Source organism: Microtus pennsylvanicus, chromosome 19 (assembly GCF_037038515.1).
Source record: "Microtus pennsylvanicus isolate mMicPen1 chromosome 19, mMicPen1.hap1, whole genome shotgun sequence".
NCBI lineage: Eukaryota > Metazoa > Chordata > Mammalia > Rodentia > Cricetidae > Microtus > Microtus pennsylvanicus.
In genome coordinates this window covers 2,982,851-3,003,732 of record NC_134597.1, presented here as the reverse complement: position 1 = coordinate 3,003,732, position 20,882 = coordinate 2,982,851, and the positions used below count along the sequence as shown (strand labels likewise).

Sequence of the window (20,882 nt, the reverse complement as noted above, 5' to 3'; positions counted from 1 at the left end):
CAGGAGAAACAGGGTCGGTGGGCAACCCAATGATGCTACTTTTTCTTATCCTTTGACTTATCATCTGCCCTGTGGACAGGAGTCTCAAGATTCCCTAAGCGTCAAACCAAAATGATTGAAACTTCCCCCCTGTTCATATAGGTGTATGTTTTTGTAAATATTGTCACCTCAGGGTCAGAACCTTCCTCTAAGCCAGCATGTTTGTCTATGACAGTTGAAGCAACCATCAATTTATTCTGGCCATTCAGCTCGTTACTTCCTAAAGGCAAAAAGAAGACGACCACATGACTTCTGCACAGGTAGGTACAGGAGGAAATTAGCTCTGAATACACTGATGCGAACCTTGTATACAGAGCAGTAAGAATGTTTTCTTGCTCTGGAGGGAAAGGCTATCTTTCTTGCACAGTCCTGGCCAACAATTAAAGAGACAATACAAAGGGCAGCCACCAAAATGTGACAGAGCTCAGCAAATTATTTCCTGATTCTTAGACTTAAAGCAAAAAAAAAAAAAAAGAAAAAAAAGAAAGAAAAAGGAAAAGCAAAAGAAAAAAAGAAAAAATGAGAAATTCAGTTGATTTTTAAAAGACTGAAACAGTATTGTTCAATTTAATGGGAAAGCCTCTAGAAGGTCAAGTAATCAGGTAAGAAAGTTCCAGCGCTTCTCCTTCCACAGGGATTTTAACCGTCTCCACCTCCTACACCTGTGGTCTACAGGTAAACGGACATCACTTCTTGAACAACCCTTTCCTTGTCACAGTTTCTTCTGCAACAGAGCGCAGACAACAAAATCAAACTGGAAGTAGAAAAGTAAGAGCAGAAACCTGCAGCTCACACTTCCATCCTCGAAATCCTCATGGTAAAGGCTCTTACACTATGGCCGCGGGACTCTTTACCGGCTGCCTGGAAAAGAGCTTCAATTCTGTACAATGTTTATATACAGTTTTCACAGCGAAATAGCACGCTTCTCGTGACACAAAAGTATGTGCTCCATGATGCAATCTTCTTAATGATGAATGCTACTTGTCTTTCCATTTCTGACAAATATCTACGACACAAAGACACAACCCATGATCTTTTGTTTTCCCACCGAGAGCTTGCAGCAACCAGTCAACGGCCAAAGCCGACCTCTGTAATTCAAATGTCACACTGCAATTTCAAACTGGCAGGCTTCCTTCAGTTTCACTTTACTTGCCCAGGAAACAATGAGATATTTATTCCGATGCCAGGAAAACTGTGGGAAGAGTTGAGAGATTTGTGCTTTCTTGAGTTTTTAATCTGCAGATGTGGACAGTTGGTTACAAGAGGGGTACATGCTACTATTACTTTAATAATTCTGTAGCATATAATAAATAGAATCTCAGAAAATATGTTTGTATTAAAGTTGATTTACACAATTGCAAGAACTATAGCAGACTATCAATTAAAAAAATTACAGCTGCACAAAGTATAAACACCTCAGTGCAATCAATGCAATTTTTATATATAATGTACACATATACTAATGACAAAAGAACCTCCATGTTCTTCTCTCCTTCTAGAGGGAATATGTATGCTTTGTGGAAACAGTGTTCTTCAGTGTTCCTCGAAACTTTAAGAAGTATAACCCAGGATCTGATAGCATCCAGCAGCTTCCTATACCCCACCCCCAGAGCTAGACCTACACACACACACCTTGAATTAGTGGCTCTGATGCTGGAAAAGGATATTTGTATTTTTCAAAAAGTACCAATACTGCTGGACATGGTCCTATCACTTGCAATGTTGAGTAGGGAGACATTCCTTAGTTCAAGGCCAGTCTGATCTACATGTTAGATTCCAAGAAAGCCTAGGCTACAGAGTGAGACCTGTCTTTAAAATAAACCTAATAATAATAATAATAGTAATAAAAATAAAAGAAGAGATACAGTATTAAGCTATTTTTCTAAGTACTCAAATACTAAGAACTATGTTATATTCGTTTTATATGCACATAATTGTTAAATATAAGATATTGAATATTATGGATTTCTTTTTATAAGTCCAAGTTGACAATATATGGACAATGAATAGTGACATAACCGCAGTTACTGAGCTAACCCTTAATTCAAGAGGAGCGGAATGTCTATGCCTGTGGGTGAGCGTCCTTGACTCCCATGAGTTACCAGCCCCAGTGCAGAATTTTGTTAGACTATTATCATACTTGTCATTGTTTGCTTTTAGTTTTACTACATTTTTGTTTAAGCAACATATCATTATTTTGTCAGATCTTTATAATAATTGGAATCACACTGTATTTTTCCGTGCCTCTGTACCCAGTAGGACAATTCAGACTGCATTAGTTGCGAGTTGCTGATACGACGCTCACACATTGCTAAACTGGATGAATAGGCCACAGTATATTTATGCATGCTCACGTTAACAGAGGTATCGGACGCCTTCTATTTTCCTGCTACAAGACTGTGCTACATAAATTATGAATTACGTGTTTGACATTTTTATTTTACTAACATGTTGAACAAAAGAAAGAAATTTGGGATAAATTTTGTTTGACAGTAACAATGTCTTTCCAAAGTGACTGAGTCAACAAATTTTCCTCTGTGCACAGAACAAGAGTTCCCATTACCTCTCATATTCCTTGAACTTAAAATATCCAACTTATTTCAGTTCCACAGGTCTCAGATGGTATTCACTTTGGTTTTCAATTTCCACTTCCTGGCTGCCAGCAACAGCGTTGGTTATCATCTGCCACCAGGGCTTCTTTTGTGGCGTGTCTGCTCAAGCCAGGGCCCCACAGGTGGGCTCTTACTACTGAGTCAATTACTATTTTCCATACTTTCTTTTAGTTCCTGACCTTCCATTACACTTCCTTTAAAGTGTTCATTCGATAAATGTAAGTTCCTAATTATAATATTACCCCCTTTTCAATCCTTTCCTTTATGGAACTTCCCTTTTTCAAACTAAAGACAGATCGACACCCTCCCTTGTCTTCTCGTATTTGATTGGCCAATCCATCCGCAATGGAATGTATGGAATGAAATGGGAGTTCAACTTCTTTTCTTTCTCCCATTTATTGATGTGCTTCTGTCGATCTTTTTCTCAGCTCGTACAGACGATCTATGCTAATAGCTGCATCTCGATTTCTCACTAATCTGCCTGCCCATTGGCTCTGCTGTCTAAATGACAACAATCTAAAAATAACAATTGTTTAAGGCATTGATAGGGCTGTCTTGCTGCATTCTTCTTTCATATGCATTTTAACAACTGCTTACAAAAGCCACTGAAAACAGCTTTAGGGTTTCACTAGAACCCACACCAATCTGTAGAAAACGGACTCAACGTAGCTCCGTCTTTCAATCTACAGATAAAATTTCTTTGAGTTATATACACTTGATTTAACATATTTCAATAAAAATTGATTGTCCCTTTGAGGACCTTCCATACCCTTTATTTCTTGATATCTAGTAATGTGATGTTTAAATTTTACAATTTTCTCCTTATTTGTAAACATTCAAATACATGCTATATTTTAATAGCCCATATTCAGAAAATGTAGTAAAACCTTGCATTATTGTAAAAATAGGTGGTTTTTCAAGTTTCTAACTAGACAGTCTCATTATCTGGGACTGGTACCGGTTTTACTTCTTTGCCAATTTATTTCTTCTCTTCTTGCTTTCTAGCACACTGTCAGGTATTCTAAAGAGGTCGATTTTGAACTGTTAAACTACACACATTCCTGGCTACACCCAATCAGGATGTGCAAACTTTGATGTATATTGTCAGATATGGTTTGATGACATTCTGCTTAAGTGGATTTTGCATAATTTTAATTTAATTTTAAGTTTTATTTCTCATCATTAGGTTTTGTGACCAAGGTTGTAACTAACTAGTTCAGCATCTCACACTCTCCAGATTTTATCACATTTCTGACGCCCAAGCCATGTGACTGTTATTCTACGTCTGAAGACAGAACTTCTGGGGCATTTGCTATACCTGGTAATGATTTACCTCATCTTTCTTGCATTTCTTTTTTCTCCCTACTTCCTTATATGTCCACACCCCTTCCCACCTTCCTTTCTCTCCTCCTCTGCAGCTGTTTGTTACTCATAGTGTTTTCTTTCCCTTGTAGTTTATACTTTGAAACTGTAAATTCTTATTTCGCAAAATACAACCTTTAGGCTTTAATTGAAGTGAACACACCCAAGAAATGATGTGCTTCTACTTCTTGTGAAATTCAGCACATATTTAAACTGCTTTGGTGATAATTTCTCACATAAGATATTTTCTTCTTTGCTACTTAGAAATAAGCTCTATCACTGATTTTCCACAGGGTAGATTTATTTCCATCTACAGAGTCGCCCATGGTATTCCAGCTGAATGATGAAGTTCTCCGATTAGCCATTTAACTTATTGTATGGATGGCATTTTGTCCACAATAACTCCAGCTGATACCAACCATAGTATCATTAGAATAACTATGCATTAAGGGCAAATGTGATGGTAGGGTGGATGGAATAAGCCAGATATAAACAAACACTTTACACTTTAGATTTATTTGATTCAAATGATATTCTAGTACTGGCCAGATTATCCTCTAGTATGAGCAAGAAAACTGGAGGGTGCTTCTGGTTGAGAGTAACTGCAAGGTAACCGTTTGGGGCAAGAGACATGTCCTACAATGTGGTGGGGAGATAACGCTTTCTTATCAAACTGCTAGCTTTTTAATACCTTAAAACTGGTGTATTTTATCATACTCAAATTGTTCCTCATTGAAGTTGATTTCAAAATGGTACCATAATAAGAGTATTAAATTATACATCTAAGATCTATGTATTCCTCTTTTATGTCAGTCTTATCTGTGTAAAATAGCCATTTAAATCCCTTTTGAATTAGGGACTCTAGAACTCAGAGTTGTAGCTTCGATATCAATTTCCAAGGCCTGGAGCACTTGTGGAGGCAGGCAAAGAGCTGCCAGGTAGAGGCCCGCACATATATAATGTTTATAATGCCCTAATGGGCATCCACTCTTTATTGCTTGTGAAAATTCACTTGTATGACCGAAGATTATTTCTAAATTAACACATTTCTAAGTAGAAGAAGGGCATTCATGTAGTACAGATCTTGACATCATTCAGGTTATTTTGACTACTGTGTTTCTACTGCAAGCATGCAAGTAAAAAGTCCTGTTCTCATGTGACGGAGGGAAAAGCTGGTGGTGCCTAGTCCCCGTGCAGCAAGGGTATGTTTGTGCTTCCAGCCCCGTCACTGCATCCCTCTCCAGCCTCACTCTGCATGACGCTGACTCTCCTCCTGCTTCCTATGCAATTCTTTTTTGCTCTCATATTGTCCATGACAAGTAACTCTACTTTCCATTCTTTTCATTTTAAAGCTAAGTTATATGTTAAATGTATTCTTTGAGAAGTCCATATATGTGTATACTATAAGATCGTATGCACCCCTACAGTCTCCCTCCAACCTCTCCAGAAGCAGCACCCACATGTCCCCTCCAAACTACATGTCTTCTCCTTTTTAAAACAGTAACTCACTGGTCAATTACTGCTGCCACTGAGAAATGGGTGACCTACCGGGAAACACACTCGAGGGGCAGGGAAATCCTCTTTGCCAGAAGCCATCAACTACAGCCAACAGCTCCTCAGAGGGCTAACATCCTTTCATTATAAAAGTCCTGAAAAGACTAGAGATGGAGAAAAGACACCTCAACTTAAAGAAGGCTGTATATGACAAACCACAGCCACCATCACGTCAATGGAGGAACACTTGAGACATCCATCAGGAACAGAACAAGGGCATCCACTCCCATCACTCTCATTTAAAATAGAGCCTGAGTTAAAAAAAAAAAATCAGGCAAGGAAGAAAAGGGGGCACAAACAGGAAAGGAAGACAAAGTAACCCTATTTGCAGATAATGTGACTCTACATATAAGGAACTGTAAAGATTCCACCAGGAAATTCCTAGAGCTGATGTTCTTTCTTGACAAAGTGGAAGATTACAAAGCATTGTGCTCTAATCAGCAGTTACCTTCCTACGCACCAAAATCGCACACTGGAAAAAGAACCAAGGAAATAATCCCATTCACATTAGCCTCAAAAAGAAAGAAAGAATACCTTGGGATAAACCCAGCCAAGAATATAAAGTGCCTAATATGAATACTTTCAAATATTGATGGAAGAAATTGAAGAAGACCTTAAAAGACAGAAAGAACCCCTATGTTCATGGATTGGTAAAATTAATACTGTAAAATATATTCATTCAACCAAAAGCAATGTATGGATTCAGGTAAGGAAGCAAGAAATGGGACAAAATACCAATAATTGGGACTTCATGAAACTAAAACCATCTCTGTACCACAGAAGAAGTTGTTAACTGAAGAGGCACCTACAGAATGGGACAAAACTGACAGAAAATAAATGTCTAGAATATATGAAGAATTAAAAAAAACTAAACATGAAGAAAATAATAAATCAAACTTAAAAAATGGGCTATGGAACTGAACAAAGAGTTCTCAAAAGGAGAAATACCAACAGGTAAGAGTTTTTTTTTTTTTTTTTTTTTTTTTTTTTTTTTTTTTTTGCTTATTTTCTTTTTCTTTTCAAGAGAGGATTTCACTGTGTAGCCTTGGTTGTCCTGGAACTTTCCCTGTACACCAGGCTGGCCTTGAGCTCAGAGATTCACCTGCCTCTTCTTCCCAATTGTTGGGATTAAGGCCTGTCCCACCATGCCCAGAGATGAGAAATATTTTTAGAAGTTAGTGATAAATATTTTTAAAAGTGTACAACATCCTAAGCCATCAGGAAAATGCAAATGAGAGTTATTTTCCAAATTTATTTTTACTTTCTTGATATGATTCAATTCTGTTCAATTTCTTGGTTTTGTCTACTTTTCCCAGTGATGCAGTCATTCCTGTGAGAAGTAGAAATCAACTAACCATTGATAATTGTGACTGACGAGACAATAAGCTAATGGAAGATATTTATGAGCAAAAAAATGTTGGGATGCCCATGGTGCTATTGGCTCATTAAAAACAGAAGAAGAAGACTCTGAGTTTAGCTTCTGAGAGAACCCCAGAGGGCTTGGTGAATAGACGAAGCTCAAACAGAGCACTGAAAGGCAAAGAAGATGATGTAGACATGCAAGACAACCAAGAATCTCTGCAGTGAATGCCAGTCCAGGTAGACAAGAGAACAAGCCTCCCACTGCACAATGACCACTTGCTGGAAGGCAAGTGGCTTTCCTTCTGTGATTCAGCACTTCTCAAGTCTTTTGGTTAAAATTACATTCAACTTTGAAAACCTTTTTTTTTTTTGAAAATAAAATATTTTCAAAGTTGGATAATATCATCTATATTAGTCCACATGCCACCTCTTTTGAATTCAGGCTCTGTGGTTTTCAGAGTGATACAGAATCACTCACAAACACAACCGGGCAGACAAAGTCTATGCTTTCAGATAAATATGTTGGGCTAGAAGGATCTGACAAGTAAGTTTTCTGTTGCTTTAGGATCTAGCACAGAAATGACTAATGTTATACTGTGGCAGCCAGAAAGAAAGGGACAGGAAAAATATAATTAAATCATTTCCATTATAATTCTTATAAACCACACAGGTTTATAAAGAAATGAGGTACGAAAGGAAGACCATGCAGAGGCAAAGATTCCTGCCCTAACTCTTACTCTCCATGCCTCTGACTTTTCACTATCTGTGATCAGCATTATACACAAAGAATATTCTTGAAATTCAGAGTGGGGTACAGGAGGATGTTCAAGAAAAGGTACAGTCTTCAAAAGCATGTTTTCTAAGAATCTCATGATTGTGTGTTCCAATGATGGAGATCAGTAAAAATCTCAGATTTACAAACCAAACCATATAGTTTAAGAACCACAGCCTCTGGGCCACCATTAGGATTGAGCTCTGTGCTGTCCGACCCCTCTCATCAGGACCCTATTAACCACACACAAGTCTGTTGGATGCGCCACTATTTTTATGACTAATTAAAGTTCATTACCTATTTTTGTCTGTCTATTCTGTATGTTCATCCAAACATATAGTGGAAAACTTAAGAAATTAGTTAATATCAGAAGATTCTTTTCTAAAACAAAAACAGATTTAAGCAGAAAATAAATTGTTATGTAGACTGTAAAACATAAACACAGTCTAATACTGAGTTTCTTTGTAAAGTTTCCCCTCTTTTTTTTGAATCACAAAACATTTAAAGGATTAGGGGTTAAATATACCCGTGGTTAAGAGGAAGTGAGTCCATCTTACAGACTTGTACATAAAATGCACACTCTATTTTTCTAACCATGAGTTTCAGATTATTATTCAATACACAAAACGCACAGCTCCAAAAATGCTTTTCAGGGAATAGGAAGTTAATAAGACTTGTAGAATATTTAATTTCACACACCAAGCAAGAGCGTACAGATAAGCAGATTTTTCTGCCAAAACACAAACCTTAAGGAAACGGTTGTTATTGTTATTGCAGTTGCCAGACATTCCTTGCAAGTCAGCCACAGTGCTCTAAAAAGTTGACAGAAACAATTAAAGAAGGCTCCCCCCAAGCCCAACAGCAGGATAGAAAAACATCAAGGTTCAGGTGTTGGCTGGACCACACACTGTCCAGTACCGAGAAGAGACTGCTGCACCTCCTCACCCAGTTCCCTAGGTCGCAGACACAGGGTGGCGTCTCTCTGCATTGGCATATGCACAGTGTTAAAAGGCGAGCAGCAAACATTGCTATCTCTCCCTCACCTACAACAAGCTGTTTCTAACGAGGAACAGCAAACGGCCCGAGTCAAACTCAGTATTAGCCCTACAATGTTTTCCCCACAAAAAAATTACTTTTGTAAACCATTTTTAATACTTATGCAACCACAGTTTCCATTAAACTTTTGCTTCCAATTGTTACATGCTAACAGAAGCAATAAAAACAAATATTCCTGTGGGTATTTCATACCATCCATGAAAAGGTCCTAAGAAGACAAGTGTCACAATATTATTAAAATGATATGGAATTCTAGCAACAAAAACAAATAATGAAAGAAAAGAACAAGTTGTATTTTAAGACAGAGCTGTTTTCTGCTGCTGATGAATCATGTTGCCTAGAGAGGGGTTGAAATGTCATTTGTGATATATGCTTTACAATGTGACAAACACTCCATTATCAAAGGACCTTTAGGGAACTAAAATAATCATAAAAAGTGTGTAAGTTGACTCCTTTTAACTTAGTGTGGCCATACCTATTTTCTGAACCAGAGATGCAAGTGCAGTTAATATTGTTTCCAGCCTGAGCTCACAGCACTTCAAACTGCATACTGTTCTTATGTAGAAATACAGCGAAAATACAAATACACTCCATAAAGTAAATAACAGAGCGGTATCACCTAGCCACTGTCGGGTGAACATCGACAGTTATAGATTATAATGGGAGATTAAATGTTAAATTCTACTTGAAAATTTTACCATAGACTCAGTGTTTCATGGCATGGTGTTAACTGAGGGTTTTATTAAATCCTCCATGGTTACCTTTCAAATTGGAAAGAAAGAAAAGGGAGAAACAAATAAAGGGAAGGAAAGGGAAGGGAAGGGGAAGAGAGGGGAGGGAAGGGGAGGGGAAGGGAGGGAAGAGAAGGGAAGGAAAGGGAAGGGGAGGGAAGGGAGGGAGGAAACAAACAATCCCAGTGAGATTATCAGTTCTCCTAAAAGCAGACATGCGGTCACTCATTGCAGCCTTCAGATTTCCATCTCCTGCTCTTTGAGGGATCCCCTCCTAGTCTTCGGCCTCCAGGCAGGGCCCCTTGTGCTTTTCCAAATTAGAATGGTTAGCAGAGCGCACAGAAACAGGAATGCAAATTCAAACAGAATTGGCTGTTTGCTTATTGGAAACTCTTCTAGTTCAAATATTTGGAGCAAAGCAGAAGCAGCAGAAATTTAAATAGTTGGAGGATTATCTATACATTTCCAATTCTACTAGAGCATGACTTACAATTTCCTAAAGCGTTACCGCAGATGAACAGAAATCTCATGCACAACAATCTCCCTACACAAAGGGCCAGTGTCCTTTAACAACTGCAGGAACTATTCTGCATCCAGATGTTTCCTGTACAGACAACTCAAGCAACCTGTCAATGTGAAGTGCTCCGAGTTAAAATGAACCCTGCATAATTTGACCAAAACAGAAGCCTTGCACCCTTCTGTGGGCAACACTCATCTCCGCCCTCGCTTGGAAAGTGGCTAGTTCAACTTGGTGCTCTGTGTAATCAGAGGGTTTCCTGGCTGTGCTCAGGCAAGGTCACAGGAGATATTAGCAAATAAAATGATTCTAAATTTGAAATTACAAGATGATTCTGTGAATTATAAGAAAAGTGAAAAGCCCTGTGACTGACTGTACATGTTCAGGCAGGCCTGTCCTAACAAAGATACGCAAATCAATAAACTGGTCAATTATATATGAAATTAAATCAATTATTCAAGGCCCGTCTAACCACTGGATATCCAATATTGGCCCTTCTCATTTTACTCACATCTTAGTCATTTTACTTTTCATTAACAGTGGAAGAGAGAAAACAGAAAACAGAGATAAAACCCTGATCCCCCAACTTAACATTTGGTAGCATTAATTAAAAATTTGAATCAAGTGCCACTATTGGAAGTTCTAACAGTGGAGTAAATTTCAATGTTTATACAACTTCCATCTCTGCTGTGAACAGAAGACTAATGGCTGTTTTCCTTGTTCCTTCTGTGAGAAGGCACTGTGGAACATCTAGGAAAGGGGGACATGGGCAAAGAGCACAAGGCAAGTCCGACTAAAGAAGGTCAATGTTACCTGCATTAACACCGTCGTGAGCTCCAGATTTCAACTGTTACAATGTGTAAAGGAAGAGAACATTTAACTCAGTCCTTTTTGTAAAACATGTCTCTATCAGCTGATCTTCTCTTTAGACTCTATCGGATGATACGTACCCACGGCTGACTACAGTAAAGCGGGTAGCCAAGTTTGCACTGTCCCTATTAATAGTCACACAGAACAAAGGCTCACAGACCTGAGGAACGACAAGAAACACCACAACTCAAAACAAGAACCATTTTCACACCTTTTGTTGTCCAGTTATTCTTGGTCTGAATAGAGAGAGAGCCATGAAGGGTGTTCTGTGTGCTCCACCTAAAACCTGCACAGCGCATTGGGCTCTGGGGCCAGGGAGAGAGCACCAATCTGAGACTGCCAACAGCTAGTCAGACAGCTGGAAAAACACCCTGGTTATTGGAGCTGCAGGGGAATCCCTCTCTCTATAGTGCTTCAAAGGCTTGATGAGATCGAATCCCAGAAAAGTTTATCATCCCAGTTTCACTCACTCATCTCCGCCTAAAAACACATGTTCAACTAGCAAAGAACTCTCTTTGCTTTTCTTAAATAAACAAATAAATAATTCTTTCATTTATTCAAACTATGAATTTAGAGAAAAATCCCTTTCCATCTACCTCTTTCTATTTCTCTTCTCTCTTCCTTCCTTCCTTTTCTCCTCTTTCCCTATTTCTCTCTCTCTCTCTCTCTCTCTCTCTCTCTCTCTCTCTCTCTCTCTCTCTCTCTCTCACACACACACACACACACACACACATACACACAGGGGCAGGGGGGAGAAAGAGAGACTTTAGAAGCTTATGTTGAAACTTTAGGTTGGCTGATTGTGATCAGTCAATTCCTCAAAGTAACTGGAAGAAACATGATTATGAGATAGGGAACTTTAGAGGAGGTTTACAGAGGCTAGATTACTTTAGCAACCCCCCTTACTTGTAAACCTATTCTCTTTAGTTAAACACAGAGAAACAAAACAAAATCAACACCATATCAGACAGACCTTGGACTCAAGCTCTTCTGTCCTCTTTCCTCGGCTTCCTCAGGGCAGGCATTACCAGCAGGCTCCCACATCCTGGTCCAGACTGAGTGCTTACTTTCTAAGTGTGGACCATGAGCCAGCAGCCGTTCTGATGTAGCCTAACGTTTGTACTTTATAGCCAGCAATACAGTGGCACACAGTCTTAGCGGGGCCTCTTTTTTCCCCCAACACTTGATGTTTCTCTACTACCCAGACCATCAAATACAAAACTCTATCCGAGTAGAGAAGTGAAACTCCACACCTGAAGAAAATGGTTCTATAATCCTACAGTAGGCCCAGATGCTTCTAGTAAAACAGCAAACACTAGGGTAGGGAATTGAAAACTAGGCCAAATATTTGAGGACATCTGTTTAGTTTCAAATTTTCAGATAATGTATTTTTGACTTAGTATTCCAGTACAAGGAAATTCCGGCCAAATATTCTCCGTAAGTACAAAATGAAACGGAGAAAATAATTCTAAAAGACTATTTCAGTCATGGATAATCTCTCTGCTGTATTATTCTTTGTCCAAAGTTGAACGATGCCAAGTATGGTGGCTCACACTTGTAATCCAAAAGCAGGGAAGCTGAGGGAAAGAGCTGCTATGAGTTCAAGGACAGCCTGGGCAGGGTTTCACACAAGGACAACCTGTCTCAAGAAACAAATAAAAATAGAACAAAATAAAATGTTAATTGATATGTGACCTGCAATTTGTTAACATAACAAATGGAGACTATGTCCTCATTATACCGCAAACGCATGAAAATTTAATATATATTTGGATTAAAGCCTGCTAAATTAAATATACATGAAAAAGATCTGAATGCCCACTCATTAATCTCTTTCTGTGTCATAGATAAAAGCAAAAACACAGTCTGGATAAATAATATATTCAGGTGCGCAGAAGTTGAAGGTATGAAATCTCCCTGTGCTGTATCAGCTGACATAAAGAATATTTATTTTTTCGGAGCATTTACACGTGTATGAAGTATGAAATACTACAACTAAATTACTGATGAATCTTTTGACATGCCAATATGAAACATATGTACGTTTGAATGTGTTTGTAATAAAGTGTGCTGTCCCAGCCTATCAGTGTGCACTTGGAATTGACATTAGAAACAGCGCAGCGTCTGTGTCTCATTACAGCACACAAGGGTTCCGGAGAGCTGTGTTCACTGGGGGGTTAGTGTTGACTCATTGACTTGATCTTCCACAGAGCTCAGGATGTAAGATCATTCCAATATGTACCTGTGCCATGGGACATACACGAGGGGAAATGCTCTGCTCTGCATTATGTTAGCACAGATCCCTGCGAGCACATCCAAAAAACTTTCTCTTCCTGGGGTGAGGGGGGAGCCTCTGGAAATCCTCAGCCATCTCCCTTGCTTTTCTGTCTATGCTTGTGTATGTGTGTGTGTTCGTTTAAATGTTTTATTGATTCTTCCAAAGGGAAAAAAGTATTACAAACTATTTTAGACCATTTGGAAATGATTGAAAACATACAAAGCAGAAAGAAAAACCATCTAATTCCAACAATACAGACAGCCATTATTTATAAAAGTTCTGCTTGTTTCTACGAATTTTTTCCAATAGTTTGTTAAAAAGTTAAGAATGATTTGCTTCCATAGTGTTCTAGGAACCATGAATCAACTTATAAGAGAATATCAGATACAAGTGGTATTTCTTTTCCAAGCGGTTGAATTTCAGCTCGGCGTAGAAGACGTCCTCCTTCGGAGACTATAGAGAGCCTGTGAGACAGGAGCAACATGGCGAGAAGTTGAGAAGAAACAGCTGTGCTCCCTACCTCATCATCATCCGCATCATACTGCGCATAGTGGCGTTCTAGCAGTTCCCTCTGGCGTCGTTCCTGCTCCAGGGTCTGGCTTATCAACTGGGCAACCTCACTCACTTGTCCTGGTTTTTCTCGCCCAATCACAAACCTGTGGAAATGTTAAGAGAGGGTAACGCAGTCACAGTCAGCCAGCTAAGGAGAATGGTCACACTCAAGCCAGCGCAGAGTCTATTTTGACTAGGAAGCACTAGTGCTGATAGCTAAGAGACGATCGGTTTACTCAGCCAGGGAAACACTTTCCACACACACAGCTAAGCAAGAAAAAAGAAGGGCAAAAATCAGGGACATTCCACGAAGGATGAACACTCAGGAAAGTCATAACAGATGCAATCTGTGCAGTACTTTACACATTTTGATGACTCAAGAAATGGAAGCCAGGATGTAGTCACCTGGACCTGATGATCCAAAACATTTCTATAACCATGTCCCATAACATTGAAAAAAAAGCATTTTGTAGCGGGCCCCACATTAGGTGCTTAATTGAGGGACGTTGCCTTTTGCTGAATTTCTAGGACTTTGTTGATAAGAAGAAATAGAAGGGTTTTATTGCAATTTGTTTTTAACAAAAAAATTATGGAAAAAGGTGGTAAAGTGTGTGTGTGTGTGTGTGTGTGTGTGTGTGTGTGTGTGTGTGTGTTTGAAAATGTTAGGAAGACAGTGGATCAAAAAACAATGGGAAAATATCTGTTGATATTAATTCATATAAGATGTTAAGTTAAAAAAAATAAACTGGAAAAACGTTAACTTTCTTTAAGTCATATCATTTATGATCAACCTTTGTCAGTATTATGTGTTTTATATAACATGGCATATTCTTTCACATTAACATCTGATTCTCTTTTCAAAATGCAAATAATATGCCTATAGTATATGGTTTCTAAACACCACTTAGAATCATTATTTTAAATGTGATGCTCAGTCTTTTCTAAACTTAATTGTTAAACATATCCCCTGACTACAGGATGTTGTTTTATTCAGTATTAAACCATGTAGATCACCATTTTCTGTATAAGGACAATGAAGATCAAATTATTTGTTCTTAGATGTTTCTAGTTAATTCCTTTCCAAAACACTTCCATACAGTTTCCAACAGGCCAGACTTGGATTAGAATTAGGCTCGGATGTTCATCATCTCATTTCTCTTTGGGAGTCAAGTATAAAAAGGATCCTCCAGATTTTCTTTGTCAAATATAATTCATATTCAGTAACACACACCTATTTTAAATGTTTGATTCAATAATAACAACAAACACAAAGGCCCATGATCACTATATCAATGAAAATATGGGCAAAGTCTATCGACCCAAAGCATTTCCTTATATTGTTTTCTAGAAAACTTCTTCACTCTGGTCCCACACTAATCTCTGGGAGTTTCACTTAAATGAAACTGTGATTTCTCAGAAAATTAAGAAACAACCTTCCTCAAGACCCAGCAATACCACTTTCAGGTATATACCTAAAGGATGCTTAATCGTGCCACAAGGACATGTGCTCAACTATGTTCATAGCAGAATTGTTTGTCATAGCCAGAACCTGGAAAGAACCTAAATGCCCCTCTGCCGAAGAATGGATAAGGAAAATGTGATATAGTTACACAATGCAGTACTATACAGCTGAAAAAAATGACATCTTGAAATTTGCAGACAAATGGATGTATCTAGAGAACATCATATTGAGTGAGGTAACCCAGACCAAGAACGACAAGTATCATATGTACTCATTCATAAGTGGCTTTTAGACACAAAGCAAAGAATTATGTCTACATAATTTAGACATAATTTACAATCCCAGAGAACCTAGACAACAATGAGGACCTTAAGAGAGACACACATGGATCTAATCTACATGGGAAGTAGAAAAAGACAAAATCTCTTTAGTAAATTGGGAGCATGGGAACCATGGGAGAGGGTAGAAGGGAAGGGGAAAGGAAAGGAGAGGAACAGAAAAATGTATAACTCAATATAATCAATAAACACACACACAAAGACTGTTTTTGGCAAACACTGGATTGCTTTATTACACTGTGCAGATCAGTTGATTTTACATTTGTGAGACAACTTCTAGACTTTGCGGTCTGTGCCACCCAGATGTGTTTATACTTTTACCAATACAACATTCCCACGATTGTTACATAGTTAATTTTGAAACTAGGTTTTAAGTTCTTGACCTCTGTGTGTCTTTTCTCTATATTTGCATATAGAGGTTATAATCAGCCTGGCACTTTCTCCAGGAAAGCACACCAGGGTTTGACCTGGAACTGTTTGGAAAAGCCATCCTGACAGTATGAGCTCAGGTGGTCCATGAACACGTGACATTTTTCTTCCTTTTTACTTTCTCGGATCACAGGCCTTAAGCAATTAAGTATCTCCAAGCAGTTTGTGCTTTCTGAAGTAAATGTGATATTTTTTTAAATTTTAGAATGTTGAACTATAACTGAGTTCTAAATATTGGCTTTGTGTTCTACAATCTACCTAAACTAAATCACTATTTCTACGAGTGTTCTGTAGATATCTTAGCATTTTTTTTAAAGTAAGACTGTATCCACAATTTAGAAACACAGTTTGACATATCACTTCCCTCTGTTTATCTGTATGTGTTTGTGTGTTTGTAAGGATTGACAACATCTTTGTTTCCTGTTATAAAAAGACTGCTCTAAATTGCCCAAAGATGCACAGGATGATTTAATGAGAGATATTACAGTCACTATGATAAGAGACTTAACATCGTTAGTGCACTAAATTAAACTTGATATTTGAATTTATGTTTTCATAAATACATGCTTATCAGAACTTGTGTCTCATATTACACATATAAAGAAATTAAATAAAAAACCTCATATCCTAGAATGGCTGTTTTAGACAAGCCTAGATTTGCTTTTTATGTGTATTTTTAAAAAAATATTTATTTATGTATTTGAATGCTATTCCTCCATATATGTCTATGTACCATATATGTCTATGTACCGTGTATGTGCCTGCTGCCCACAGATGTCAGAACATCAGATCTTGTGGAACTGGAGTTATGGATGATTATAAATCATCATGTGGATGCTAGGAACTAAACTACAGTCCTCTGAGGGGGCATCAATTACTCTTTGTTGAGGAATATTTAACTGTGCAAAGATATGCTGCATTTAATTATGTAAAGGCATGCTCTATTTGTTTAATGATGTTAAATGTGTTGCCCTTTTACCTTGCCTGTTTAAGGCACCTGACTGGTCTAATCAAAAGCTGAATGGCCAATAGCAAAGATGGATATATAGGCAGAACTTCCAGGCAGGGAAAGCAGGAGGAGGAATTTAGGCTTGGGTAGAAGAAAAAGAAAGGAGATGACAGGGGCCAGACAACCATAAAAGGAAGAAGCAGAATGAAAGAAGGCAAAAAGCCCTGAGTCAAAATGTAGATGAATAGAAACAGGTTAAATTAAGGTAAAAGAGCTCTTCACAGTAGGCTCGGTTCTCATAGACCTGAGCCAACTTCCAGGGCGGCATGGCAGAGGGCTTAGCTGCTGCCCTAAGAGTTTAATATTAGTCTCACACAGTTAGAGAAGGCTACAGGTGCATAGTAAAACAGGCACAGACTGAAAAAGAATTTAAACCATGTCTAGGTGCTTAACAAAGAAAAGAAAGTTAGTATAGACAGTCAAAGGAAAACATAAACAAAGATAATTAAGTAAAGTCTTTAAAGAGTATAGTAACATAAAAAAAAAAACAAGGCATGTGAAGAATGGAAATACACAGAGAATCTGGATCCTGTCTGGTATTTGTTGACTTTGCATTTTTGATTGCTGATGAGCAGATGAGAGCTGCTGAGAAACATGGGGCTGTAAAAGGAACTGCTGGATTAAACCAGTCTAGAAACCTTAGGGATGTCTTACCTCCAAAAGGAAATTCAGAAAATGTATTGCATTGGGAGAGAGTTTATGCTTTTGCTTCCATAGGAAATGAAAGGGTGTGAATTCCTTCAAATTTAATAAAGACCAAATTTGACTTGGAAAAGCCCTGACAATCTTGGCTACCGATAATAACGAAATAAACCTAAAAGACAGGAGATGTATATGCTGATCCCTTGATGTGGGAACAGCTCTGAGACTGAATGAGACATAAGATGTCTTGTTCACATAGCCCTCATGACTTATCATTACATGCCATCCTTCATATGGCATGGATAGATGTTTGCTTATCCAGTCCAAATAACTTATAAAGTTGACAGATATATTTTACTTGCTCATACATCACACACACACACACACACACACACACACACACACACACACACACAAAAGCTTTTTTGGCTGGCTTGCATACAATGTGCATGCAGTCCATACTTGTGTTCATGCAGATATGTACATGACCTTTGAAAGTTTGTGTGTTTTCAGAGCAAGGGGACCAAACACCAGTGAAAATGGTAGGCCCAAGTGATCCAGCCTTTCAGAGCGCCTCTGTTGAAGTTTCTTCAGAGGTCTGCATTCAGAACAACTTCAAGGCTGCTGGCTGAGATGGCTCAGTCTCACAGATTAGCAATAGTACCTTAAGCATAACTATGTGGTCTATTTAAAAACACATTAAAAAATTTGTGCATGGCAGCATACACCTAGGATTTCAGCACTTAGGAAGTATAGAGAGGACACTCTTTGGGAGTTTGAGGCCAATCTAGTCTATATAGTGAGTTCCCAGCCAGTCAGAGTTAGATCATGAGACCCTATCTCCAAACAAATGAAACAGCAACAACAATACACGAAGAGTGTTAGAGAGATGGCTAACTGGTTAAGCTTTTAACTTTGTATAGCCAACCAACTTGCAAATAAAGACATGAAGATTTATTGTTAATTATGAATGCTCAGCTCTTTTTACTTAATTTAACCTGTTTCTATTCATCTACATTTGCCTTGGTATTTTTTATCTTTCTTTCTTTCTGTATGTCCTGCTGTCCTGCTTCTTCCATGTCTGTCTGTCTGACCTCTGGTGTCTCCCTGTTGTTTCCTTTTCTTTCCTCTTCTCAACTGTAAATTCTTCCTCCTACTTACTCTCCCTGCCTTGGTGTTTCTTCTATACCTCCTTTACTATTGGCAGTAGGCTTTTTTTTTTAAAAAAAAAAAAAACAGTCAGGTGCCTTAGGCAGGCAAGGTAAAACAGCGGCATATCTTCACATGTTTAAACAATGCAACACAACTTTACATAGTTAAACAAATATTCAAATAGAATCTAGTCATTTCCCCCCAGAATTAATTCTTTCAAATGTTTTACAACTGCTGCTGTATTTTCTTTAGATTTCTGCTTTTAGGTGAAAAGGTTTAATAATATTTTAACTATTAAAAGTAGAAAAAAAATGAGTTTTAGCCCTTACCACCTTGGTCACTTTTTCTTAGTCTATACATTTTCACGGCTCTCCATTAGTTATATATATAACAATAAACAAATTATCTAGTGATATCATATTGTTCTACCTCTGTTTGATCAGCCGTCTATCCATATACCCAATCAACTGAACAAGTGACCGCTGGCTTTGGGAAGTTTGATTTTGTGCGATTCCCTTCTCTTGAATGAGGAGAGGGACATACTGACTCAATCTTATCAGCTTAAGTACCAAAAGAGTACTGCATTAAATATTTGGTCATGAGCAGATGATAGGTTCTTGGGTACTCTCTTACACAACTGTAACTAAGAGAATACTCCCTATGCTATAAGGTAAGGCTGTAGAGAGGTCCATATAGCCGGCTTTGAGATGGATCACAGAAAAACACGAGAAAATAAAAATTTGATGTTTGGGATCACAGAATTTTTAATGGAATACTAATTATGGAAACCATGTGCAGCACCCAATAGTGGACCAAGATGCACTACGTCCTGCTTATAGCTATAGATTAAAAAAAGCAAAAAAATATGTACAAATCCATGTTTGAACAAGAAAAATGTTCCACATGCATATACTTTTATGGTATTTTTTTCCGGTAAAAAAAAGCAATAGCAATAAAATGTCTTTAAAAATAAAAGTGCACAACATCATAAAAGAGACAGATTACTGCTAAGAAATTCAGTTTAAGGCAGACTATGGTTGGAGAGCTCACCTCCTTCACACACTGCCAATGCAGCCACAACAATGCAGGCAATGACACTTTCTAGGTCTAGCGACTACCACACAACTTTTAATTCTGTCTTTTGAGGTTATACATATGTCTAACAAAACTGACCACGTCTTAGTTGGATAATCTGATGATTCTGATAACTGCCAAATTGCATAACAAACAATGGCATGAATATGGAACACTTTCATCAGTTCCAAAACACTCCTGACTTATTTGCACGCAATGCAAATGCCTTTTACCTGTGGTTCTCAGTAATCACAGACATGGTTTGGAATTATAGTTCTGCCTTTCTTAGATTACAAAATAAGTGTCAAACTGGACCCTGGCTTCTGTGTCTGACTTGCCTTTTCTTCCTTCTTCCTTCCTTCTTTCCTTCCTCCTCCCTACCCTTTGGTTTTTTGAGAAAGAGTTGCTCTGTATCTCTGGCTGTCCTGGAACTAGCTTTCTAGACCACGTTGGTCTCTAACTCACGGAGATCCTCCTGCCTCTGCTTCTGCTTGGATTAAAGGCGTGCCACCGTATTGCCCAACATGCCTGGCTTTTCTCAGTGTAGTGGCTGTGAGAGTCCTATGGACGGAGATGGTTATCATGACTTTGACTTTTCACACGGCCCTGAAGCCGTTTACTGGCTGAGACGTAACACATTTTGCTCATTGCATGATTAGTTAATTAACATTTTAATTATCTCTTCTTTCAGCTATTATTAATAATGTTCCTATGTATTTGTGTTTTGTATAGACATGTGTCTTAGTGCTCATGAGTACATAAACAAAAAAACGCTAGCTGGCAGGCAGGACATGAATGCTTTCAAAAGTATCCAATTAAAGCAGGGAGGCTGGGAATTCAAGGTCTTCTTCAGTTACACGGCAAGGAAAGAGAAAGGAGAAGGAGGAGAAGAGGAGGAGAAGCTGTCAAACTTGCAAATTGTGTGAGCTCTATTATATTCCCACTACCTTTAATACTCTAGTTGATCTATAGTGCTTGTCAATACATGAAATCATAAATTTTTAACATCCAGTCTCTGAAACAGTATACAGTAGCATTTCCCTGTTCACTAATACATTGTCCCTGAATGAT

The 20,882-nt window shown here is 38.2% G+C and overlaps 1 protein-coding gene across 15 annotated transcripts in view; it reads right to left on the bottom strand.

The window, feature by feature from the left end:
- The window catches only part of Ppp1r9a (protein phosphatase 1 regulatory subunit 9A), a 280,271-nt gene that overhangs the window by 75,673 nt on the left and 183,716 nt on the right, over positions 1-20,882 (bottom strand). For 9 of the 15 annotated variants that reach the window (XM_075953724.1, XM_075953728.1, XM_075953731.1 and 6 more), the window contains exon 6: positions 13,674-13,809. In XM_075953724.1, coding sequence (XP_075809839.1) covers positions 13,674-13,809 — 136 coding nt within the window. Of the gene's footprint in view, positions 1-8,447; positions 8,514-13,673; positions 13,810-20,882 lie in introns of all 15 variants that reach the window. The other 6 variants (XM_075953721.1, XM_075953722.1, XM_075953727.1 and 3 more) reach the window with 1 other exon arrangement.